This window comes from Astatotilapia calliptera, chromosome 1 (genome assembly GCF_964374335.1).
Source record: "Astatotilapia calliptera chromosome 1, fAstCal68.1, whole genome shotgun sequence".
NCBI classification, from domain to species: Eukaryota; Metazoa; Chordata; class Actinopteri; order Cichliformes; family Cichlidae; genus Astatotilapia; species Astatotilapia calliptera.
Window position 1 is genome coordinate 37,114,202 of NC_137422.1, and position 25,503 is coordinate 37,139,704.

The 25,503-nt window shown below is 38.2% G+C and overlaps 2 protein-coding genes and 1 long non-coding RNA gene across 4 annotated transcripts; all 3 read right to left on the reverse strand.

Moving 5' to 3' along the window:
- Positions 1–2,137: 2,137 nt before the first annotated feature.
- On the reverse strand, positions 2,138–10,590 carry slc7a6os (solute carrier family 7 member 6 opposite strand). The gene is made up of 5 exons (XM_026175652.2): positions 10,142–10,590; positions 8,483–8,812; positions 6,597–6,803; positions 4,226–4,358; positions 2,138–2,996 (listed from the first exon to the last, which is right to left on the reverse strand). Exons 1-5 carry the CDS (start codon positions 10,328–10,330, stop codon positions 2,857–2,859), a joined length of 999 nt encoding a protein of 332 aa, XP_026031437.2. The 5' UTR covers positions 10,331–10,590; the 3' UTR covers positions 2,138–2,856.
- Positions 10,591–10,862: 272 nt separating this feature from the next.
- On the reverse strand, positions 10,863–25,503 carry LOC113026643 (adhesion G-protein coupled receptor G1-like). Of its 2 annotated transcripts, none has more exons than XM_026175673.2 (12): positions 24,830–25,503; positions 24,466–24,520; positions 23,692–23,779; positions 23,423–23,551; positions 22,443–22,592; positions 22,298–22,352; positions 22,111–22,202; positions 20,026–20,144; positions 13,918–14,192; positions 13,226–13,328; positions 12,729–13,057; positions 10,863–12,643 (listed from the first exon to the last, which is right to left on the reverse strand). In XM_026175673.2, the coding sequence occupies exons 1-12, from the start codon at positions 24,885–24,887 to the stop codon at positions 12,531–12,533; spliced, it is 1,566 nt and encodes a 521-aa protein (XP_026031458.2). In that variant the 5' UTR covers positions 24,888–25,503; the 3' UTR covers positions 10,863–12,530. The 2 variants fall into 2 exon arrangements, with proteins under 2 accessions (XP_026031458.2, XP_026031450.2); XM_026175665.2 differs by having other exon boundaries at positions 24,466–24,523.
- On the reverse strand, positions 14,869–18,013 carry LOC145428379 (uncharacterized). The gene is made up of 4 exons (XR_013908668.1): positions 17,797–18,013; positions 16,849–16,920; positions 16,172–16,273; positions 14,869–15,998 (listed from the first exon to the last, which is right to left on the reverse strand). It is a non-coding gene; the product is annotated as an uncharacterized LOC145428379 (long non-coding RNA).

A 25,503-nucleotide genomic window follows, 5' to 3' on the forward strand; every position in this document is an offset into this window, starting at 1 on the left:
ATCACCATGTTAAGTATGTAACCAATGTTGTTATAAGGTATATTATAAGATTGTGCCACTTGCTGTGTAAGATTTAATAATTACGGTAAGATTAATGTGTGATGACCGATTGTAAAATGGTAAATGGCCTGTATTACTAGTCCCTAAGGACCCCAAAGCGCTCTACACATTCAGTCATCCACCCATTCACACACTGCTGATGGCAAGCTACATTGTAGCCACAGCTGCCCTGGGGCGCACTGACAGAGGCGAGGCTGCCGGACACTGGAGCCACTGGGCCCTCTGACCACCACCAGTAGACTGTCTGAGCCGGGGCTCGAACCGGCAACCTTCCGATTACAAGACGAACGCCCAACTCTTGAGCCACGATTGCCCAACAATTGTGATGAGTCAAAGCCAAAGGGTTTGACTTGTCGCTGGCCTCTGGCCAGGACCTTGGCTGCTACCTGACCCTGCAGCTGTGTTTGGCTGGAGGACGGGTGGGAAAGTTACCTAGCAGCAGGGGGCGGGGATACTGGTCCCTGTACACCTCAGCTGGACCAGCTGACAGGTTTACTGTACAACAAAAAGTAAACTGTATCACAATCTATGATATCAATTTCCTATGTATATGCAATTGATATATTTACATAACAATAACTGTTACAATTGGAACTGTACCACGCTGGTGATGCTCACCATTATTTTTCTTATGTGAGAAATGAAAAGTATCCTGATGAAATTCAAGCGTCTGTAATTGCTGTATATAAAAACAACCCCTCAAATTTACATTTTCTTCCTGTATTCCGTGGGTCTCCAACTCCAGGCCTCGAGGGCTGGTGTCCTGCAGGCTTTAGATCGCACCCTGGGTCTACACACCTGAATCAAATTAGTTCATTACAGGCCTCTGGAGAACTGCAAGACATGTTGAGGAGGTAATTTAGCCATTTAAATCAGCTGTGTTGGATCAAGGACACATCTAAAAACTGTAGGACACCGGCCCTCGAGGCCTGGAGTTGGAGACCGCTGCTCTAAAGTCTAGATGGGTAACAGAGTATTAATTGATGTGCTTGTGTGGTGGAGTTTACCACCCTAAGGCTCACAGACATCTGTGCTCATATTTTTGATTAAAACAATACATCATCTGGTGTATTTTGACACCATACTGAAAAGGACTACCAACAGAAGGAGTTTACCCACATCAGCAGAATGATCTGTTGATCTCTACTCTGGAAACTAACCAGCTCTGGACAAAGAGCTCTGTGGGGGGAGTAGCAGAGTGTTCAATTTTTCTGCTGTTTCTAATGTCTTTTCCTTTCCATAATGAGTGTTAGTAATAAATAAAGATTATTAGACACATTCATTCCTTGATTTTTTCCCCTGTTGGCAGGAAACAATTATTGTTCCATAGCATTAAAATCTGATCTTAAAATAGGACATCTACGGAAGATACTTGGTGACCACACATTAAGTATGTAAACTAAGCTTATATATTGGAATTCTGAGCTGTAATGGGCCGTCACCTTAGAAATAAACAGCAGCACTGACAGGGACGCAGCCAATTAAATTAAAATGTTTATTTTATGTGCTAAATCACCAGATTAACCAGTTTCTGCACTATTAATTGTGTGTTGCATTTCACAGGCACATTGTGTTTCTGAAGTAGGTGGCACTTTTGGGGATCAGTTTCTGTGGAAGAGTCATGATCCTGCAACTTATAAATTGCTTAAATTCTGTTAACAGCGCTCCTTTCATGTGAACATCCAGGGGAAACCCTGGAATAACTTTAAGTGTTGATAACCACTTTAAGTGGTCTGTGTGTCCCAATTGCCAATATTAGCAAGTGATAGTGGAATGATACCCTGGATAGTCAGAACCCCCTTTATTGTACGGGGCCCTGGATTAGCCCAAATCCTGCTTCACAGTACAGGTCTCTGCTCTTAACTGGCTATAGGTTGAGCAGAAGTTACCATGGTCACTTAACCAGGTTGAAAAAATAAAATAAAATAAAGAAAGAACCTGCCATTAATCCATCTAAGCCTTTGAACTCAAACTATGTTTATAAAGTAATAAGATATTTATACATGTTTTACAAACCAATGATATGGCATAGTAATACATTTTAACCTCTTCTTTAGAATGCAGGACAAACTGACACTGAGATGTTTCATGTTTATTTTGAAAGCTTTTCTTTTATACACATCTACATATTTACAAAAACCTTAACAGAACAGGCATCCAAGAGAAACAATTTAAACTCCAGAGGAGATTTTCTGAACCCAACTCGCACACCCACAACAGAATTGATGCACCACGCTTTCACATTATGCAAAAAAAAAAAATCTAACACAGTTATACGTTCACGCACGTACCATGCACAAAATGCAAACACCCTAAACTGCAACCACGCGCGGCCCGAGACGTCTCACTAACAGAAGGATAAGAGCACAAAGCATACGAGGCATACCACACTAATGTGCAACATTTTCTAACACACATCCACTTTGAACAAACATCCACACATGAATTCACTCCACCACAGTTTAAAAAAACCAAAAAGGACACACGGGACCCTTCTGCAAATAACTCACCTACTCCATCACCATCTGTGTAGGAAAATGATCTGATCAGTTAGTGGCCACTGAACTTCATAACTGTGACAAAATACTTTTGGCACGTTTTTAACCAAGGTATTGTTTCCCGGTGTTTTCCAGAAAGGTTGCCCATTTGTTGAGTGCTACACATAAACTGCTACACTGTGAAAAGTGATTTCTTTATAACCTTTTCAGTCTCTGCTACACAGATGTTGCACAGAGTAAAGGGTTACTTGTGGAAAGGTAACTGGAAAGATCCACTACAAGTGGGGTGAAGAGCAGATCAATCGGAATCATATTTGTCTCCATCGTCATCATCGCCGTTGTCGTCGTCGTCACCACGGCAGCCCAGCTCATGCATCACTTCCCTCTGGTAGCGCTGCCAGCTCCTCCTGCTGTAGGAGTGTTCCTCCTCCCAGTATCCTGCACAGAAGGCAAATGCAATGGTTAGCAAATAAACACCATTCAACACTTGTTTGCACTAAGTGACACTGAGGCTGAAAAATGAAGCAAACACACAGGGAGCAAGAAACAACAGCTTAGTGAACTGAACTTCACTGAATTGCCATTTGAAGTTGGTAAATATTGCAAAATCTGTACTCTAGTTTTAGTAAGTGTTTCATCAGTCCGTTGCTTAGCAACAACTAGCACGTATCTATGTCTGTCTTGCGAGTTTATCGATGCAATCTACAAACCTCAGCACTGAACCTTCTCACCCATATATGTTAACTTCCTGGTCTGAAAGACCACAAAAACCATTGAGTGACGTGGTGGCTCCATCCATGTCCTACATACAGTCTTAAGCAGAACACTTTTCTTAAAAGTAATGCAGTAGTTTCCTTAATCAGAATCAGAATACTTAAAAAAAAAAAAAACCAAAAAAAAAAAAACCCTAGGGATCAATAAATTTCATTTAATCGAATTACACTCAGGAGAAAGTAACACGATACACTACTTGTTACATTACTTTGGCATTTCTCCTTAAAATGAACTGAAATGCACTCTCATAAATATCAATGTAACAATACAAACATACAGGCTACAGTCCCACACACCAACACAAATCTGTATTTTAATGAGGATACTCATATGAGCTTTCTCTTGGTATTTCGGTATGAATGCAAAACTGACAACAAAAAGCAAAAGATGAAAACCAGCACACAGACATTCAAATGGATCGCCACAGTGATTCTACTTTAGAAACATGAACAGGTAGAAACGGACACTGCAGCCTCTTTTACAATAAGAATCAAAGTACTGTCTATATCCACTCTGTAGACTGCGCCACCATTTTCCTCCTCTGGCACAACAACTGAAATCAGCTAAATGTAGTGCAAGTGCAATTGATTGGCAAGCAAAGGAAGGAAGGAAATGAACGACTTTGAATGAGTTCTTGTAGAGAACCAATTCTCAAGTTATGCACACTAAGTTTCGTAATGCAGAGGTCTAGACAATCAAAAGTATAACTAAGACCTTAGGATACTGTCTATGAGTGAAAATGACTAGAATATCACACTAACCTGGTTTGACCAAATAACTTTTGGCATCTTGCTATCATAGTAAAAGATGAAATGGGAGACATTTGTTTAAATTAACAGGAGTTCAAGTAGAGACTGCAGCACTGAATAACTGACATGTTTCTAAATACATACCACCATAGCGCTCCTCTCTGTCACTGTCTGTATTGCTCTCCTCATCAGGGTAGTCATTCCTCCAGTTGCCTTCCTCGTTCTCATCATCCTCATCTTCATACACTTCCTCTTCATGAACCACAAGGTCAGGAACCTGAGATTAAAAACACCACATTTATCAGAAAAGCTTTTTTTTTAATTTTTTTTTTTTATAAATGATTAAGTCAATGTTGTGGTTTGATATTAAAAATTACCAGTGAGATTTTGAGTCATCACTGATAAGAAGAAACCCTAACGGTATGCTTTGGCAAATTACTTCTCCACACATCCAGGGCAACAAAACTAAACAATCTTCTTGCTTAAATTTTTACTTTCAATGCTTTAAAATAAACACCATTTAAAAATCATCAGTTAAGTTACAAAAAACCCCAACATTTTTCTCATCTTAACCCCTCTTCTACCCTTTTGAGATTATTTTAAACTAGTGCCAAACTGTAATGAACTACCACCACCAGAAGGTGGCAGTAATGCAACAAAATGTTTCTACATTCCCCAGGCACCATTACAAAGTAGTGATGCTTGTTTACAAACAAGCGATCATTTTATAGCAATGACAGGATACTCCCCTGTAAATATCAAATAATATTTCTGCTTTAAAGGCCACCTGTTTACCACCTGACCATCATTTATTTTTCCAAATATACAGTGGGGCAAAAAAGTATTTAGTCAGCCACCGATTGTGCAAGTTCCCCCACTTAAAATGATGACAGAGGTCAGTAATTTGCACCAGAGGTACACTTCAACTGTGAGAGACAGAATGTGAAAAAAAAAATCCATGAATTCACATGGTAGGATTTGTAAAGAATTTATTTGTAAATTAGGGTGGAAAATAAGTATTTGGTCACCTCAAACAAGGAAAATCTCTGGCTCTCACAGACCTGTAACGTCTTCTGTAAGAAGCTTTTCTGTCCCCCACTCGTTACCTGTATGAATGGCACCTGTTTGAACTCATCATCTGTATAAAAGACACCTGTTCACAGCCTCAAACAGTCAGACTCCAAACTCCGCCATGGCCAAGACCAAAGAGCTTTCGAAGGACACCAGGAAAAGTATTGTAGACCTGCACCAGACTGGGAAGAGTGAATCTACAATAGGCAAGCAGCTTGGTGTGAAAAAAATCAACTGTGGGAGCAATCATCAGAAAATGGAAGACATACAAGACCACTGATAATCTCCCTCGATCTGGGGCTCCACGCAAGATCTCATCCCGTGGGGTCAAAATGATCATGAGAACGGTGAGCAAAGATCCCAGAACCACACGGGGGGACCTGGTGAATGACCTGCAGAGAGCTGGGACCAAAGTAACAAAGGTCACCATCAGTAACACACTACAACGGCAGGGAATCAAATCCCGCAGTGCCAGACGTGTTCCGCTGCTGAAGCCAGTGCATGTCCAGGCCCGTCTGAAGTTTGCCAGAGAGCACATGGATGATACAGCAGAGGATTGGGAGAATGTCATGTGGTCAGATGAAACCAAAGTAGAACTTTTTGGTATAAACTCAACTCGTCGTGTTTGGAGGAAGAAGAATACTGAGTTGCAGCCCAAGAACACCATACCTACTGTGAAGCATGGGGGTGGAAACATCATGCTATGGGGCTGTTTTTCTGCCAAGGGGACAGGACGACTGATCCGTGTTAAGGACAGAATGAATGGGGCCATGTATCGTGAGATTTTGAGCCAAAACCTCCTTCCATCAGTGAGAACTTTGAAGATGAAACGAGGCTGGGTCTTCCAACATGACAATGATCCAAAACACACCGCCCGGGCAACAAAGGAGTGGCTCTGTAAGAAGCATTTGAAAGTCCTGGAGTGGCCTAGCCAGTCTCCAGACCTCAACCCCATAGAAAATCTGTGGCGGGAGTTGAAAGTCCGTGTTGCTCGGCGACAGCCCCAAAACATCACTGCTCTCGAGAAGATCTGCATGGAGGAATGGGCCAAAATACCAGCTACTGTGTGTGCAAACCTGGTAAAGACCTATAGTAAACGTTTGACCTCTGTTATTGCCAACAAAGGTTATGTTACAAAGTATTGAGTTGTATTTTTGTTATTGACCAAATACTTATTTTCCACCCTGATTTACGAATAAATTCTTTACAAATCCTACCATGTGGATTCATGGATTTTTTTTTTCCACATTCTGTCTCTCACAGTTGAAGTGTACCTCTGGTGCAAATTACTGACCTCTGTCATCATTTTAAGTGGGGGAACTTGCACAATCGGTGGCTGACTAAATACTTTTTTTGCCCCACTGTAAAATTTGGACCACTCCACCCATTCACTCACTCCAATTTCAGCACTCATTCATCTGTCCGTCCATCCATCCACACACACCAGTTCTCCCTCATCAGCATAGGCTCTGACAGACAGGATGTCCTGGATCCACCCTGGGGTGACCGTTTCCTGGTAGTAAAGATCATAGACGTAGCCATCGTCCTGCTCTCGGTGCTCTTCCCCCAGTCTATCTCCAGATATGCTCAGACGCTCCCGCAGCATCTTGGTGTTGTTACAGAGAATCTCATCTGGTTCTGAGGACAGTATCTTTAGAAAAATAAAGCAAGTGATTAGAAATGGAACAAATTAATGAGCTGATAGTCAGTCTAGTTGGGCCTAATGGCAAATTAAATGACATTTACATCAATACTGAAAAAAAATTAAAAATCTCACAGCTGTTTACCAGTAGCTATCAAAACACATGCTGTTAGGAAGAGGCAAGTTGTGAGCTTCATGTGTTTGCTGGTAGGCAGTGTAATACCAGTGGCTGCAGTAACTCCAGACATTCTCACTAAAGTAAGTGATCTTTCCTACAGCTGAAGCACACGACTGAAATTGTGACTGAAACGGTCGAGCCTGAACGCTTCTTAAAAAGCCAAATGAACGTGACTCTTCGATCAGACACCTTAACACAGCTGACCTGGCTGGTTGGTATAGTTAAGCTAATTATACACGTGCAACACTATTTAACTGTTCTGAGATGTTATGTCACAGTCTAGAACATAGGTGTCAAACTCTGGCCCGCGGGCCAAATTTGGCCCGCAGACTAATTACATTTGGCCCGCGAAGCCATACCAAATTACTATTAGAGCTGGCCTACTGGTATTATACAGCTAATATATATATTGTTTAGTATTAAGTTTTGCTTGTTCCATATTCAGTTTTTCAGCAAAACGTGTTTGAGTCCATAAGAAAAGATTCATTCTTATATCTGGAGGAATAAATATGTTTCAATAAATATTAACCTTAGCCCGCGACTTTGTTCCAGTTTTGAATTTTGGCCCACTGTGTATTTGAGTTTGACACCCCTGGTCTAGAACTAGCTAGGCCTGCAGTGTGTGTGTGTGTGTGTGTGTGTGTGTGTGTGTGTCTCTCTCTCTCCCTCCCTGTCTATTTGTCAGCAGTGAAAGCTCAACTGGAGTAATGCAGTGTTGTTCGTGCATGGTTTTTAAACTCCAAGGAAAGATTGCTGCTGCTCCTGCTAGCCCTGCTAACACTAGCCACACTTCCAATCCAACATTGCAAGACCAGAGATCAATGTGATTCGATTGGGGAAGAATGCACTTCCAAAAGGTTTTTAAATAAACATGCACTATTTGTTTAACAATTCTGCCTGTTTGCTGAACAATTTCTTACTTTTGACCAGTTAATGTTTTTTTTTTCTCTAATTTCTAATGACTATAGTAAATGAATTACCAGGACAATCCTTACTTAACAGAATAGGAAATGTGCTGACACGATGAGAAATCAGAAGATTGGATCTGTGAGACCGACCAATGATAATAGCGTCAGTAACAGTTGATGACTGTGCTAGCCATGTGGTTGAGCTAAGACTGGATGACTCTCAGCAACTGAATTATATTGATATTTGTAGCATCTGCCTTCTGAAAAGCACTTGTTAAACTGCACAATTGTGTTCAGTAAAAGCTTAATGCCTGGTAAATTCTGGTAAAATGATAATCTGTGTTAAACAATCCCAAATACAATCAAGCAGCCCTATGAGGACAACCACTTATGGTTTTTAACAGTCTGACGGCAGCATGGTATTTATTTTTTTAACTGACTGTTTCTGTAATTTAGCCTCCACTAAGTGAAAAAGGTGCAACATATCAGGACCCTAAATTGAGTATAATAACTGATGATTGGGCTGTTCATGAGTACGCTTGCCAAACAGCACTAGGACAACTGCTGCAAACAAAACCCAGAATCTACAACTATCAACTTACCTTGCCTGAAGGTTTATCCTGGTCCTCTCCATCCTCATGGATCAGATCCACCACCTGGATTTCACCCAGCCCCCAGCATTTGTCCGTCTCTTTCCCCGTTTCCTCTACACACTCAGAAGCACCCATCTGTGGTGTCTGTTGCTCTGCTGGGGCTGACAGACCAGCACGGTGGCTTGAGAGTATTCTGTAGCGTTCCTCTCTCCGAGTACTCCACTTTGTGCTGCGTAAATCACCAAGTATCCGCTGTGAGCTGGCAGCAGAGGGACGCAGTGCATGCGCCGTGCGAGGCCGAGCCAAAGCCTGTCGAACCTGCGTCTGAACGGGAGCTTCCTGGTGATGGAATGACAAAGATAACAACTCACGAGGCTTTAACATAAATATGGATTTCCCTTTTAATTCCCAACTCATAGAAGCTGCCGGAACTGCACACTCATCTTACTCGCGGTTCCACTAATTTAATGCAAATATTATCGAAATCCAACAATTAAAAACCCCACATCCAATTTTCTACAACGGGGAAACAACCAATTTGTAACAATAGACAATAGTAGCAATAGGACATGTGCAAAGATGCAAGATTCACATGTTGAAAACACAATGACCAGAATTTTCTCTGCGCATAGAAATGTTTGGTGCCCTCAAAAGACAATTTGGTCTAGCACAAAAATGACAATCAACATTCATCAAATGGCAAGAAATAAAAGGAAAATCCAGAGAAATATGTAAGGTAACAAAGAGTCTTTGCCTTAACTGTATGTGACTCAATTATGGTTATTTGCTTGGTCACCTCCCAAAGCATAGTTATCACCAGGAAAAGCCTACTGTTAAAAAAATAAAAAGACATTACACGCACCTAAAAATGCAGAAAAGACAGAAAAGCCTGTTAAGGAGAGACTCCTTATCCGCCTCCCAAATAGTTAACTTTTTCATCAGAGCCTAGGAGTGGTGTATTCCTCATTTTGGCTGTGGTTTTATTCATACCCATTTCACTTCCTAATGACATTAAAAACTTTAAGACAGCTTACTTCTGACACAAGACTGAGTACAAAAAACCCAATATAAAAGCTCACCAGAATCAATATTGTGATATCAATTTTTCAGTCATTGCGCCCATCATTCACTAAAGGAAGCATTCTCAAAATGTACTGAAGTGGAAAAAGATGCATTAGCCATCTGTCCGTTTTACCGAATCCCACAAAGAAAACCATAGTGGTCGGTGTACACATTACACAAACAAATGCAACTGTATATAGCAGTGTTTACAGCTAATCTAATTAGCTTACGTAATGGGTCTTATTTCGTCTATTGAATTGCGCATGTAAATATTTAATTTACTTCAAACGTTAGTCATACCACAGCCTGGATTTTAATTGTCACTTCGTTTTCAAGGCCCAAATTACGTAAAAAAAACAAAACAAGCTAACAACAGTTTGTGGGGTAGCTAGGGCTAGCATGATTGCTAACAACAATAAGCACAAAGGCGCGTTGTTCCGGACAGTAAGTGACGCTCTCAGCAGCTTTATTCAGCTTGCTATCACCCACTCAGCTCTTCTGAGTGGTTTCAACTATCGTGATAAATACCACCCCCCACCACCACTATTTTTCAAAAGCTACCCCTTCCACTGACCGCTGCTCTGGCGATAGCATTGGGCCCCTCACCTGTGTTGCTACGGTCGCCACGAGTTTGAAGACAGAGTTTTCCACTTCGGCTTCGTTGGGCTCAGGTACCGTTTCGCCTGAGCTCTGGGACGTTTCGGGACGGATACGTTTGCATGCCAGCAGCAAAGCATCTGCGGGGTCGGTTCCCCTTTTTCTTTTCACTCGGAGAATCGTAGTATTTGGATCCATGTTGTCTCCGTCTCTCTTTAGTGTGTCTGGCAGTTGGAAAGAAAGGAAACACGAGAGAGCGCAATCCTTTTTTATTTCCGGTGACTACGAATGTGAAGAAACTCGTAAAACTATAATAATTTCTTTGATGTAGTTTACTTGATACGTTTCCTCGTATTATTATATAGTTAAATTAACTAAACTGCTGTCACGAGTTTCCAATGTATCACTGTAATCCACAATCTCAATAAAACATTAAACATTTTACTTCTTAAAACTTCAAAGTAAAAGCACTTCCTGTTAACGTTGTCCAATTAAAAGCTGACTTTGTGGACTTCTGCTATTTTTTTTAGACATTACGTCATTGTGATTGCTGTGTTTTGTTTTTTCAAATACATAAATGTTTTTTTGTTTTGTTTTTTTGTTTTTGTGATGATGGAGCTGCAAAGTTCTACAGTGTTTTGTCTCCGGACAAAAGAGTCGCAAGTGGTTCTCAAACGTTTTGCCAAACTTAAAAATGCTTTCAAACATAGTTATCAAAAATAGTCCAACATCCCAATCTATGGTTTAATCAGTTAATAAAATAATAATAAAACATGATCAGTGTTGATATATATTTTTAAATTTTTTAAACTGTACTTATTTTATTACAAAAATTGTATTATACATAATATTATACATAATATAACATTTGATCATAAAATCAACCTAAAAATAAATCTGTTATCACACAAAGATGGTGCTGCACTAACCTGAAAATTGTTTCGGGTGGAATAACTGTTTTACAAAGACCTTTTACTAGTGAAATTTCATAATCCTGTTTATATAGCCTAACAGTGCAACAATCTTGTCCACAAAATAGACTTCAGCTGCCCAAAGTAAAACAATGGTTATGCAAAATAATATAGATTATATAGATTTTCGCATTCCCTACATTGATGACAGTCATGTAGACCTTTGTCAACATATTGCAGGCGTTTACTGTCACCAGGGGGCAGTGTCAAAAACAACCTATCCGTTATTTACTCCTGCAGTTATTGTCTGTCTCTCTATTACAATTTGAATCACCCCTACAGTGAGTCAGCTAACATAACAAGCATTTTAGTGAGTGTATACTTGATGAAACAATGCAGAAATATTAAAATACCACAGAGTACATAACTGAACTGATTAGTCTGCAGTGAAGTCACCTGCTTTATGAAGATCAATATCTACCATGTCTAGCCAATAACAGTAACAATAATTAATAACATTCTGTAGTATATAGGTTAAGTTTGTAGGACAGATACATTACCTGACCTATACCTATAATACAGTTTAAAGAATATAGATGATCTTCACAGTAACTGCTTTTTTAATTAAATGATTCACAAGTTAATTGTTGAATATACTAACAAAAATCATATTTGTATTTGATTCCAAAATAAGAAAGAAGAGAAAAAAAACATCAACAAATAAAATGAGTCTTCATTACCATATATGAATGTCATTGGGAAAATGTAAGAAAATGCTGTGTAAAATGCAACTAAAAAGTGAATGCAACGGTTTCCAATTCTCATAAAGCCATATTTTATTCACAGTGGAACGTAGATAATATAAAAATATTTAAAAGTTGTTTAAATATAAAAATATAGTAGATGGAGAGGACTGCCAGCTGCTCTCAAAGCTAATTTAGAATGGACAGAGGCACGTTTTACAACAGCATAATAGGAATAGGAGAGTGGAGGTGTGGAACTGCCCAGTCTCCAGTCCGAACCTTTCACAAATTAAAAACATTTGGCACAGCCAATCCAGCAGCTGGTCTCTGCGTCCTAAAATTCAGTTAAATTCAATTTTATTCATATAGTGCCAAATCACAAGAACAGTCACCTCAAGACACTTTATACTGTAAATTATTGCATATTTATACCTTGTATATTGCAGTGATAGAGTCTGCAGCTTCCTCTCTAATAAAAGAAAAGAGGATCCTACACACTGGCAAATATGGCCCTGTCCAAACTTTTTTCAGATGTTCTCCTGGCGTCTAATTCAAGCTGGGAGTTTTCTTAGAATGGTACATTTTTATCAGATTTAAAAACTAGATATATTTTCCATGTTCTGCTGTGAATAAAATATGAGGTTTTAATTGTTTCATTTGTTTGCATTCTGATTTCAGTTACCTTTTACACACCATGTCAACATTTTTGGAATTGGGTTTGTAAGTCAGGATAATTCACTTGTCTTAGCTGTTATTTAAACTGGTGGTCAGCTTTTTCTGACAGGTGTCTGTTGATGAGTTATTGTTCGATTGAGGCTTCCTGGTCAAAGCCAAAGACCACAGGAACATGAAGATACCTGATAAGAGAGAAAAAATGCAACTTTTCTCACAAATGATCAAAATCCAGTGCATACTTTATACGAGAATTAGTCACATACTAACCTTGACAGGAGTTGAATATTGTGAATACATAGATACCAGGGAGTGAAACATATGTGATGCTGGTTAACCCCCAAGGTAACCCCAGCACAAGGCTGAGGCCCAACACTTTAACAGAGTCCTTCCATAAATTCCAGCCTTTGTTTTTGTTTGTCTTTTTCCAGCCAGTGTTGCTTCCAAAGCCTCCACTACCCCTTCTTATCCCCCAGAGCTTAAACACAACTAGTCCCATAACACAGGCATTAAACAGCACCACCAAGGAAGGAAAGGCCACTGTAGTGATGAAACTGGTTATAAGGTGCTTCTTCGGGAACTCGCTGTTCATCCAGCATCTGCTCATTGTTGAAAAACAAATATGTATTAAATAAATATAAAACATTTTGGAGGCAGGATATAAATGTCACCAATGTTAACACCAAAGTATGATTTTTTTTGTCTTAAGAAATCAAATCTCATGGGTCACTGCATGCATAAAAATCCTACTGATGATATTTTCTTACATGTGTGCTGTTGTATTGGAGAGTTTGGCGTCCCGCATGTGCAGGGTGTATTTACCATAAACACCTGAAATCGCACAAATCACTGCGACTAGTGTCGGGAAGCCTAAAGAAGTAGAAATAGAATGATTTTGAAGTGAAGTATTAAATGCATTTACAAAGATAAAATTAAAAAAAATTGTATGTGCTACAGCTTGAAGTGCAAATGTTAGCAAACATGACTTCTCTGCAGTCTTTCTATTGAAAAAGAAGTTGCTCTACATGAAAAATAATTAAAAACAAAAGTTGAGTGTGGATCTAGACCACTCACCAGCCTTTCAAGATTATCCATCCTTGAGGCTTTATTACGACACTGATTGCTGGACTTTCTTTTTTTTTTCCATGCTCATTGTAATCACTCGACATTTGTGCACATGCTACAATTTCATATAGTATTATTCGACACTCTCAGCAAATCACTGAAGTATTTGTAGTAAAAAAAAGTTGTAGAAAATGGAAAAAATACTGTATACATACCATATGGACAAACCAATCTCATTTAGCCATTTACCTGGATTTTAATCACCAAATTTATGATGTTTTCTCAACTTTGTAGTATCAAACGACAACAACAACAACAAACCTACACTATCCATTTCCATTTGGCCTGTTTGACAGCATCTGACGAAATTGTGTTTTAACCTTACTTTACTCACCCCATCCAACTAAGCTGAGTTTGAGAAGATATTTCCTGAAAGTGATGTTAAAAACCCGACTTAGTAGAAGGTAGAGATGGAACCCCTCCAGAGCAGTCCAGCTGAAGGTGGCCAGCAGAGACCAGTGTAAAATCAGACCCAGAACCAGACAAACTGGGCTGTCCTCATTCAGCAGCCATGCCGAGAAACAGGACAGCAGGAAGCTGAGGTGGAGGCAGAGCATTGCTCCTGTTAGCTGCATGTGCAGATTAGTTGTCTTCTCAGGACGCCGACGACTAAAGAGAGAAACAGAATTACAATTTTTTTAACAATGGAAGAAATTTGGCCTTTTTTTAAACCTTTCGCTTTGAACCCTCAATTTTGATAACACTAACAATAGTAACTCCACACAGATGAAACTGAGAAGCTTGTGATTTCCCATAATTATTGTCAGACTAAATATGCCAGATAATGTATCCTGTTCTACACTGTAAAAACTGTGACTAGAGGTTACTTAAAAAAGTTATGGCAACAAAGTGACACTTGAAATAATTAAGTAGATTTTAATTTCAAAAGATTTATGTAAAATGTAGAGAAAATGTTAATTAAATTCAAATAGAAAACAAAAGTAGATATTAATAGAATTAAACTGTAAATATGTGTTGGATTTAGGGTCAAAATCTCAAACTGAAGGTTGAAATTGCCCAACTTTACCAAAAAAAATAATTGATATGAAATAAGTCTCTGAGAAAAATTACTTTGAATTTACTAACTATCTGGCAAAGGTTTAGTAAAAACTTCCTAAAATATCCATTACAAAGAAATGAAATCTTCTTGTTTTTTCAGTAAAACTCAAATTGGATTCAATAATTTTCCAAATAAACCTTAAAAATAATGACTGAATAATAAGAGAAAATGAAATGAATTTTACTTATTTTCTGAGTAAAATGAATCAATTTCACAAAGAAAACATCAAAACAGTAATTTGTTTTATTGTGGAAAATAAAACACAGTAATTTATAATATAACATTTTTCTGCTCGTATACACTGAATTCTCATCAACAATCTCCTGATCTCCTAAATACATTCCTCTGCTGTAAATTTGTTTTAGTGTCATAAACAGTTTATCACACAGCTTTGTGTACAGAGCAACAGCAACATAAACTGCATGAATGTAAACCAGTTTTGTAAAAAAGAAATTAATCTTTAGACTGTAATATCAACATGAACCTGAAATTTGAATATCCTTTACCGTTTCCTTTATCTCTGTTACTTATTTATGATTGACAAACAAAAACTTTAGTTTGTCAATCTTTTGTTAAATTGAATCACTCAATATAACTGTAGAACAAAGGTTTTTCACTCATGTACATGGAATATCAATAATGTAAATCAACCTTTTATCCCAATTTGGATGTTTAACCTGAGAAAATCTAAGACACATGTAAGAGGAAGTAACATTTCTACAGCTACAGGACTGCACTTCTGTTAAATTTTAAAGTTGTTTTAAACCAATGTTTTATAGTAACATACACTATAAACAAAGAAAAGCTTCACTAGTGATTCCTCCAATTTGCTGCCTTTCAAACAGAATATTCCTAAGAAACTTGTAGGTAATAAAAAACAAAATTAAAATGAAGAGCACAAATACAGCCTGACACATTGCAGGTCATTTGGGTAAGATATGAATAAGATGAAATTAACTTAAAAACTGAAAAGATAGCTGCATCTAACAAAGACAAACCAAAGGTTTTCAGTGAGCTTACTTCCCTTTCATTCTTTCAGAGTCCTCGTTTAAGCCAATAACTTGTTCTTGAGGTTGTTCACTTTTGGTGAGAGCTTAGCACAATCCAGTTCAAGGAAAAGTTTCTGGAATACTTCCAAGGTGTATTTTAGCTCTTTGGGATAGGCAAGATCGACTGCATATGTCAATCCAACCAGCATTGCGCATGCTCTTGGAAAATTGCCCAGAGCAGGCATAACTCTCACACCCTCCAGCACAATGCCAATGTCATCCTCCTCAGATCCAACAGCCTTGATTTTGTAGATTTTCATCCTCTGTTCAGAAAAGATCTTGTGACACACCATCCTCATCAGCATCCTGAAACAACAAACACATGGGTTTTCTGACTGTAGTTGCACACATGAAATATTTCCTGGACACATCCTGTAGCTGAATGACAAATAAAACATGATAATGCCTCAAATTATTTGAAACTTGACAAACACATATGAATAACAAAAACAGAATAATGTTTCTACTTCAACACTTACACTGTACTCTTTGATCAGTTGATCAATGGACTCCCCAAGGTACACCATCAAGCACTGAATAACCAGATTTCTGGTTATGTTATTGCTAGGATTGCTTGGTGACTGAAAATGAGCAAGAATTCCAAAAATTACCATCAGATAAGTGACCATTTATTAAGACAAAACTGTGAGAATTGGCAGTATTAAAAAAAACTGTTAAATATCAAATTATCATCACATGGAGCATTATGTGCGATAATTAGCTGATGTTAATGCACATGCCTGGGTGCTGACAGTCAACACAAAGGTATTGTCAACATGCTTGACAGGTTCAATCTTTAAATGTGTCGTTTTAGTAAATTACATTAATTTAGTCATTTAGTTTTTTTATCTAATTTAGTTTATGTTCGTCAGAAAGGCTTTTTCCTTCTTGGGACAAAACAAAAACCCAGCAATACCTGTACTTGTGTTTTTTTGTTTGTTTTTTGTTTGTTTTTTTTACTAAGAATAGACATGTATTTAAAATACAAAACATGAAACCCATAATTGTGTTGTTAATTATATCAGTGACGTCCTGGCGTCCTCTTGCACTGACAAAAACATGCAAACAAATTAGTGGAGCTGTGCACCATGCAAATGAAATTTGACAAAAAAATTCTTTAAATAAAATTCCAAGCTGAAATGTCTGTGGAAAATACCTTGGCTATGATAGCCTGCAACTTCAATCCCATGCTGATCAGGTGAATTTAAGTTGAGGGATCTTCCATTACCTGAAAGGAAAGCAACATTATCATTTTTGACGTTTAGTCAGCTGTGTAAAAACCAAGGAGGAACCCACCTGGGGGATTAATAAAGTTTTATTTTATCTAATCTAATCTAATAACTTTAATCTCAGCCAAACCGATTTACTCACGAACAAATAAAACACTGAAAAAAACCAAACAATAACATTTTTAGGTTGTCTAAGTGACTTATACATTACGTTTAAACTGAGTAGCGAAACCCCGCGGTGATCTGAAAATGATGTGCGGGGAGTTGTGCCGTTCTCAGCGGCTTCAGTGACACTCGAGCTCCCGGCTTGCTATCGAGCTGGTGGGTAGCAGATGCTCCGAAAACGTCGAAGCACTTTTGCAAACATGCGATATCTTGATAAACCGAGCAGATATTTGATGTTTACACAGCTACTTTCGCGCCTGAAAATATGTTAAAAGTTTATTTTGTGACCCAGAAAGATTACTAAGAGTAATTTTAAAACTTAGTAGCGGCCGCCATTATTGGAAACTGGAGTTCGAAAAACTGACTGTGGCTGACAAAATCACTCACAACTGACCGCAAAACCTTTTCATGAACTTTTAAACGTGGATGAAAGACGTTAAAACTCATCGGAATATACCGTTGATATTTTTTAATACGGTAAAACATGTGGTTAGTTAAAGCTGTTCAGTAACACAGTCGTGAAGGCTTGGAAAGTGACCTTGTGCTAGCAGTCCACTAACTGCCATTTGTGTAAAAATACGATACTATCATTACAGTGATGATTATTAATAAAATTTCGACGTATCATACTGTTTAAAACCTTTACTCAAAACCGATATACGTTATTGTTTAAACCGTGTCTTATATTTGAACAAATTAAGAAGTCTTACCTCTGACAAAATGGAGACGTCCACTCATGAAGCGCGTGTGTCCTGCACGTGGCACAAAGGATTATGGGCGGAAGTGTACAATGATTAAAATGAAAATGCTTTCATCAGTTAAATCTATTAGATTTCTTAAATTTTTTTAGTACTCAAACATTTTTTTTAAATCTACTCAACAAACCATTGCTGAATTTACCCCAAACAAAACTGTGTAAATTTAAATAACTGAACATCTCAAAATTGTTGAATTTTGCTTGGATTTGATTAAAACTACTCATACACGTTTTTACTGAGTAATAATTACTATTACTCTCCTATTAGATTCTAATTAACCCCAATCACAGTTTTTACAGTGTATATGTAACCAAGAGTACGGGAACCAAGACTGCCAAAAATGGGAAGAAGATGATGAAGCTGGAGGAAGAAAGAACTAAACCCTTTCAAAGTAATATTAGAGATAAATGAAGTAAATTTAAATAAATAAATGTAGCAATTTAGAGTATGACCCATATGTTGATATTTCTTCATAATTTGCTACTATATTTATTTATTTGAAGACTATAACCCCTTTTTAATAATGTATAGGTTTTATGTAAAATAATGATTATCTTTGCATCCTAACTGCCTTTAATCCAAGGAGATAAGTGTCAGAGGATCCAGTGCTCCTTTTTCTGTTTCTTCTTCCAGCTACTTCCTTTATGGCAGTGGTTCCCAAAGTGGAGGGTGCAAAGCCATTGGCGGAGGGGGGTGGGGTATGAATAATAAAAGAAGCCTTGGACACTGCTATGGACAGGTTTTTTGACGGAGCTCCCACACAAACACAAAGCAGAAGATGAAGCATCGCCAAATATGCTTCCGAACCAACTTCCAAGCCAAAGACTAGAAAATGTGATGAAGCATATCTTGCCATTGGCTTCACCTGTACAACAGTGGTGCCAAGTAGGGGTGGGTTTCAAAACTCGATTTTCCGATCATTTATTTAATCCTGAATCGATTATTAAATATAAATGTATTTTGCCAGAAATGCCAGGATCTCGGGTTAAAACTCACAAAACTATATCAACAACCACCAAACAGCTAAAATAGTAAATGATGGCAGGAAAAAGGATTCCACACAAAGATGTGAACACAAAGCGCAGACCCGACGCATCAGGATCTGTGAGATGTCGGCTTTCTCACCCGACGGCACATACACGGGCACGCTGTCGGTGCTGAAAGCTGACACCTCACAGCTTCTGATGCTGCAGGTTTTATCACTCTCTGACCTAAATTCACTGAAACGGCAGCAAAAGATCAAAATTACACTTCACATTTGATAAATATCATCATTACTTCCCTCTTACTTTCACCGTTTTGTGTCCACTACGATAAAATCACGCTTCCTGCACAGCTCTCTCTCTCAGTGTATTTTTTAAAACAGTTTCCCATCTGTATTTTATCCTCAGTTACTTTGACACAAAGGTGTCTGCAGTGATGCTCACACCTCTGATGAAGTCTCACAAGTGTCAGTACTGATAAATGATCAGAATTATAATATTTCTGATTGTCTGGGGCAAAATTTAATCAAATCGAATCTGAATCCAATTGATTAGAAATCATTGATGATACCCAGCCCTTGTGCCAAGGTAGGTTTCCCCTGCGTCGGGAGCACGCACTGGGCTCACTGTCCAAATAACGGACAAACATTATCTCACATGAACACTTCTTATAATTACTGAAATTTTGGAGATGTTAGCTCATTATACAGTGAAGTTACAGTGGGAATCTTATAAAACAAAGGGGGCCTAGCAAAAAAAGTTTGGGAACCAGTGCTTTAGGGGAAATTGTTTTAATGTAACTGCATAGACTTCAGCTTCAGAAAAAAAAAAATCCAATTTTGTCTGCAAACATGCAGAGGGCTTCAGGACTGTTCACACTTGACTGAGGATCAGTCAAGTGTGAACAGTTTTTGACCGACGACTGTGGGGTGCCACACTTTAGGAAAGATTATGTGCAAGTGTTTGTTTCCCACCAGATGTGACACAGTACATTTAAACTGGTCTGACTGATGCAATAAACCAGTCTTTCACAACATAACTTCTGTCAGTGGTTGACCTTTAGAATTTTTTCTATGAACTAAGCCAACAATAATATATTTCTTTATCAACACATCACCTCTTTAAAATGTAATACTAGAGAAAATATCAAAACATGGCAGAAGTTAAAAGGACATTCAAGTAAAACATATGTACTCACTGTAGACAAATATAGATGATCAAGCTGATGAATGTGAAGACAACGGAGAGTGCTGATCCAATGTAAGTGATGTAGCTGAGTGTCTCCGAATGAGATTTACTCACTGATAATTGTGGGTTCTGGAACATAAAAAGACACTGTTGAAATGAAGTCTATGTTAAGATGTTTAATGGAGGCCTATCCACAGGCCTCGGTCAAATAGTTTCGGTATTATAATTTAAAATCACTCCACCTCTTCTTATAACAACTTTTCCACTTTTTTCACTCTAGTTTTGACCCATAGAAGACTGCTGCACTCCTGCTTCAAGTTCTCATATGGCATGGTGAACCGTTTTTATAGACAAAGATTTCTGGATGTGTTCCTCAGCCCATTCAGTGACTTCCATGACAGAATCATGTAAGTTCCACCGGAAATCATGAGTATCCACTATTGATTTTCTGCCTTTTTTTGTGGACAGAAATTTATTCAAGGCAAATCTGTTGGGAATATATATAATGAGAGGTAAAATGTTATTCTAGCTGTCTTTTTATTTCTCCAGCCTTTTATAGCCCCTGTCCCAACCTTTTTGAGATTTGTTGTTGCCAACAAATTCAAATTAAGGGTATTTTCCCACATGCATTCATAAGATTTGCAAATCACTGAATTCAGTTGTTTGTTTGTTTTTGTTTTTGTTTTTTTTAAATTGAAGTGCTAAATTAAAACTCCTTCAATCAAATGTTATTTAAAAATTGAATGCATGGGTTAGCTAAGATCTGAAAAGCATCTCTTACTTTGTTAGACATATGGTATCTAACCAGATTCTTACTCTGGATGGCATTACCTTGGCCTCCAGTAACACTGTGAGGAACCTTGGAGTCATTTTTGACCAGGACATGTCCTTCAATGCACATATTAAACAAATATGTAAGACTGCTTTCTTCCATTTGCGCAACATCTCTAAAATTAGTCTCTAAAAAAGTCTCAGAGTGACGCTGAAAAACTAGTTCATGCATTTATTACTTCCAGGCTGGACTACTGTAATTCATTATTATCAGGATGTCCTAAAAACTCCCTGAAAAGCCTTCAGCTAATCCAAAATGCTGCAGTAAGAGTCCTGACAGGGACTAGAAAGAGAGAGCAGATTTCTCCTGTTTTGGCTTCCCTTCATTGGCTTCCTGTTAAATCCATAATTGAATTCAAAATCCTGCTCCTCACATACAAGGTCTTAAATAATCAGGCCCCATCTTATCTTAATGACCTTGTAGTACCATATCACCCTATTAGAGCACTTTGCTCTCGCTCTGCAGGCCTACTTGTTGTTCCTAGAGTATTTAAAAGTAGAATGGGAGGCAGAGCCTTCAGTTTTCAGGCCCCTCTTCTGTGGAACCAGCTTCCAGTTTGGATTCGGGAGACAGACACTATCTCTACTTTTAAGATTAGGCTTAAAACTTTCCTTTTTGCTAAAGCATATAGTTAGGGCTGGACCAGGTGACCCTGAATCCTCCCTTAGTTATGCTGCAATAGACGTAGGCTGCCGGGGGATTCCCATGATGCATTGAGTTTTTCCTTTCCAGTCACCTTTCTCACTCACTATGTGTTAATAGACCTCTCTGCATTGAATCATACCTGTTATTAATCTCTGTCTCTCTTCCACAGCATGTCTTTATCCTGTCTTCCTTCTCTCACCCCAACCGGTCGCAGCAGATGGCCGCCCCTCCCTGAGCCTGGTTCTGTCGGAGGTTTCTTCCTTTTAAAAGGGAGTTTTTCCTTCCCACTGTCGCCAAAGTGCTTGCTCATAAGGGGTCATATGATTGTTGGGTTTTACTCTATAATATAAGGCGCCTTGAGGCGACTGTTGTTGTGATTTGGTGCTATATAAATAAAATTGAATTGAATTTGTTAGAATTTGTTATTATATGTGGGAACTTCCAAGAGAAAATGGCTCTTTTGTTGCTTGCATTTAAGTTGAAGATATCACCCTTCAAACTCTTTAAAGACTCAATTCATATGCTGTTCCTAATTAAAGTTGCTATACACTGATTAGACAAGCGCAGATTTTATCACAGGGCTTTATTACATTCTGTAGAAAGAGGTTATCATTTTACCACAAGCACAGCGAAGAAGCTCAGATGGTTGCAGCTGCAAATAAATTCATTTCCTGTGTTACTGGTTTCACAGCCTTCAGTGCTCCAATAACCTAATAAAATAAATACGTACAAATACATTAAGTAGTTGTAAATCTTCTTTAGATTTAGAAATGACTATACTGGAGGCTGACATCTGTAATAATACCTGTTCCATTTCCCATTGCTGATTCCGCCCAAAATACACAAGTCCCATTTTCCACCTGTGAAAAAAATGAATAGAAATACCATGAAAACAGATTATTAGATTTTCAAAGTAAGATGCTGTTGCAACCATTTTGATGTCTTCTTACCTCTTTGTCATGTCTGAAGATTAACTTGATGGGTTGCTGGAGGTTATTCACTGAAAGAGTTCCTGCCTTCACCGATAGGACTGAGCCCCTAAACACAGTGCCTTCTCTGCGGTGAAACTGTATTTGCCTGCCTTTTGAACGAGGACTTAGCTGCAATGTGTGAGACACGTGAACAAAGTGCTGGGATGAGATTGACTGCAAAAAACTCTCCTCTTAACATGAAGACCCACAGGCCAAATCTAGCCCTTCACTAATTTAAATTCAGCCCACATACTAACACATTTGTTAGTATGTGGTTTACACAACTACACACACCCACGCAGTAAACAGCCTAAACAGACTCAACACTCAAAACCACCTGAAAGCTTACAAGCTAGAAAAAGCAGAATAGAACAAACAGGAAAGCAGATGCAAGCAAAGATGGAAGTCTGAGGTTGTTTTTAGCAGAAGACGTTTGTATAACAGAGCGCCATATATCTGTTTTTAAAGAACATAATTTACATTGTGATTGTGATGTTTGAATCCACACACCAGCATGACAAGAGACGTGGAGTTACAGATGGACACCAGCGACTTTAGGAAGTTGCCAAATTTACAAGAGACATACAGCCCAGTATGTTTCTGTTTTCTGTACCTGAGCTGTAAAGGCAAGTTTATGTGCACTAATTCGAGGGAAGAAGGGAGGCTGAAGGCTGAACTACATGCTCAAACATGTTTTTACTCTTGTTTATGAAACTTCCCACACAACTGATTTGTCATTTTCAGGAATGTGAAACAAAACTGGTGAGATTTCTGGGTATATGTACATGGAAATTTAAGATTTGATTAAATATACTACCAGACGTACATATTTGACATGATATAAAGGACAGTATTTCTCATTTCCTACTGTGGCCTTCAGTGAAACTGAACCTGCAACCCCCACAGATCAGCATTTTTTCAGTGAATGACATCAACGTTCTCTTTCTGGAGTCACTGACCTTAAAATGACTGCTGTTTATTACAGAGGCCACCACCAGGACCTCCACCTCAGGCACATTTCCTCTGCTTCTCTGGAGAGCTGATGATGGGATGTGAACCCTATGTTCATGTGTAGGACTCACATCAACCTGAAGCGTATACACAAAAACAAAATTTTAAATATTCTGTTTTTGTTATTTATTGAGTTCATTAATACAAAAATAAAGCAATTCAGATAAAATGTAATTTTTTCACTTCCAAAAAGCACTTCAGCTCCAAATGACCTCACCTCTTGAAGCGAGTCTACTTTGAGTTGTCTGATGCCTGCCATGAAGCGACCTCTTGGCTTGCAGGTCATAATTTTGTCCTCATAACAACTACCAACAGAAATTTAACATAGTTCAGATATACAAATTAGTGATATAACTGAAGACAGAGACAATAAACTAATAGAAATAATTAATAAATAAGAAAAAAACAATTATTTCACAGTCTGCTTTGGTGTGATTTGAATTTATTGATTTCATTTGTTCACAGTTATATATTATATTTACTTGCTTTAAAAAGTATCAGTTATTTTGGGGAGTGCAACCAACACCCTTTCCAGTTAGATACATTATAGCACTGATCTTTGAAAACCCCTGACAGTAATTTAAAAATAATGTCCTACGCTTCCAGAGTGTCAAATGCATCTCAAAATGTGACAAAGTGTCCTTTCATGTCATAAATATTTATTTATACACAGACACTTTGCCAGGAGCCCTCAGTGTCACATTTGATTGAGATTACGGTATAAATTAAAAAGATTATACACTTAGTACGTTTTTATGATGAAACCATGTTAAAACACTGAAAAGCAGCCTATGTAGAGATAAAAACATTTTAACAGGCAGTAACTTCTGTTATATGGAGTGAATGCATAAACAGTGATCATATCTCTCCTTCAGGTTGTATCAATTATGTTAAACTAGTATTTATCAACAGCAAGTTTATTTATTCATGAGAAAGATGATATAACCTTTCAAAAGCAGGAATGTGAGATGTACAGAATAAAACGAATTACCGTGTCCATGCAGTGGGCCTTTTTAGGCACTCCTGGAGAACATTTTCACAGTAGTCTGCTATAGTGATACACACCAGAAGTGAAGGGATCAAAATTAGCATCAGTAATACATTTAAACAAGACTGAAAGGTGATAAAACATCAAAGTGACATTTAACTCCAGAGGCAAGTGAGAAGCAGCTGTTTGATCAACACTAGGAACTTAGCGTTCCTGCTACCTGATAGCTGAGATGCTAGTCAGTGATTTTACTTTTCTCGTGGTTTGAGAAAATCCACAACCTTGAGATAATAACAGTTAGAGTGGTATTTCCCTCACAAGCACACAACTTTAAACATCATAGGAATGATATGGTAAATTTACTCACCCACAGCTTGGGACATAGAAAAACAGAAGATTGTAACTAGAAAAAATGTAATCCACATCGTGGCTCACTCAGCCGCAAACACAGGTATGCTCTATGAGGTCCACAGGGTGTTGCTCTGCTTGGCTGAGGCTTGCTAACTGAGACAAAGTGGGAGTTTCACATCTGTATATATCACATGTTCTTGGCAGAGGCAGAAGTTCAAGTAGCGAGTTGTTGCTCTGAGTTATGATAGAAATATTTACACAGACAGTATATAACCACACTGAACACACAGGCAGTGAATCAGTTTGAGCGTTGTCTGCCGGAGACCCTGCTGCTATGGTTACATGAAGGAAAATTATCAGTTGTTTTATCAAGGCTTTATCATTTGAATTAATGGTATGACCTTAATCCTTTCTATGCTGTGCTTCTTGGTTGACAGACAGAGCCAGAGAAAGATAAACATTCATAAACACAAGATAACTTGATGAGATCATAACTTGGGCAAAGAACTTCAATAAATTAATGTTAAAACAAGTCTGACAGAAATCTTAAAATCCACCCTAAAGAAAAAAAGAGAGTTAGGAAATAAGTTTAAAAAAATAAAAGACATTTCCAAAGTAAAAAAATCCAACACAGAGTACTGTTGCACCCTGTTTCAAACCATGCTGATAGTTACAGCCATCAGTACCATT

Coding starts and splice junctions, on each gene's coding strand:
- LOC113026643 (XM_026175665.2), bottom strand. CDS start 24,887: ATGTGGATTACATTTTTTCTAGTTACAATCTTCTGTTTTTCTATGTCC. Junction 24,524..24,829: donor TTCTATGTCCCAAGCTGTGG/GTGAGTAAATTT, acceptor GTATCACTATAG/CAGACTACTGTGAAAATGTT. Junction 22,353..22,442: donor TCTTCAGACATGACAAAGAG/GTAAGAAGACAT, acceptor TTTTTTTCACAG/GTGGAAAATGGGACTTGTGT.
- slc7a6os (XM_026175652.2), bottom strand. CDS start 10,330: ATGGATCCAAATACTACGATTCTCCGAGTGAAAAGAAAAAGGGGAACC. Junction 8,813..10,141: donor TGGCGACCGTAGCAACACAG/GTGAGGGGCCCA, acceptor TTCCATCACCAG/GAAGCTCCCGTTCAGACGCA. Junction 4,359..6,596: donor ATGCTGATGAGGGAGAACTG/GTGTGTGTGGAT, acceptor TTTTAATCTCAG/GTTCCTGACCTTGTGGTTCA.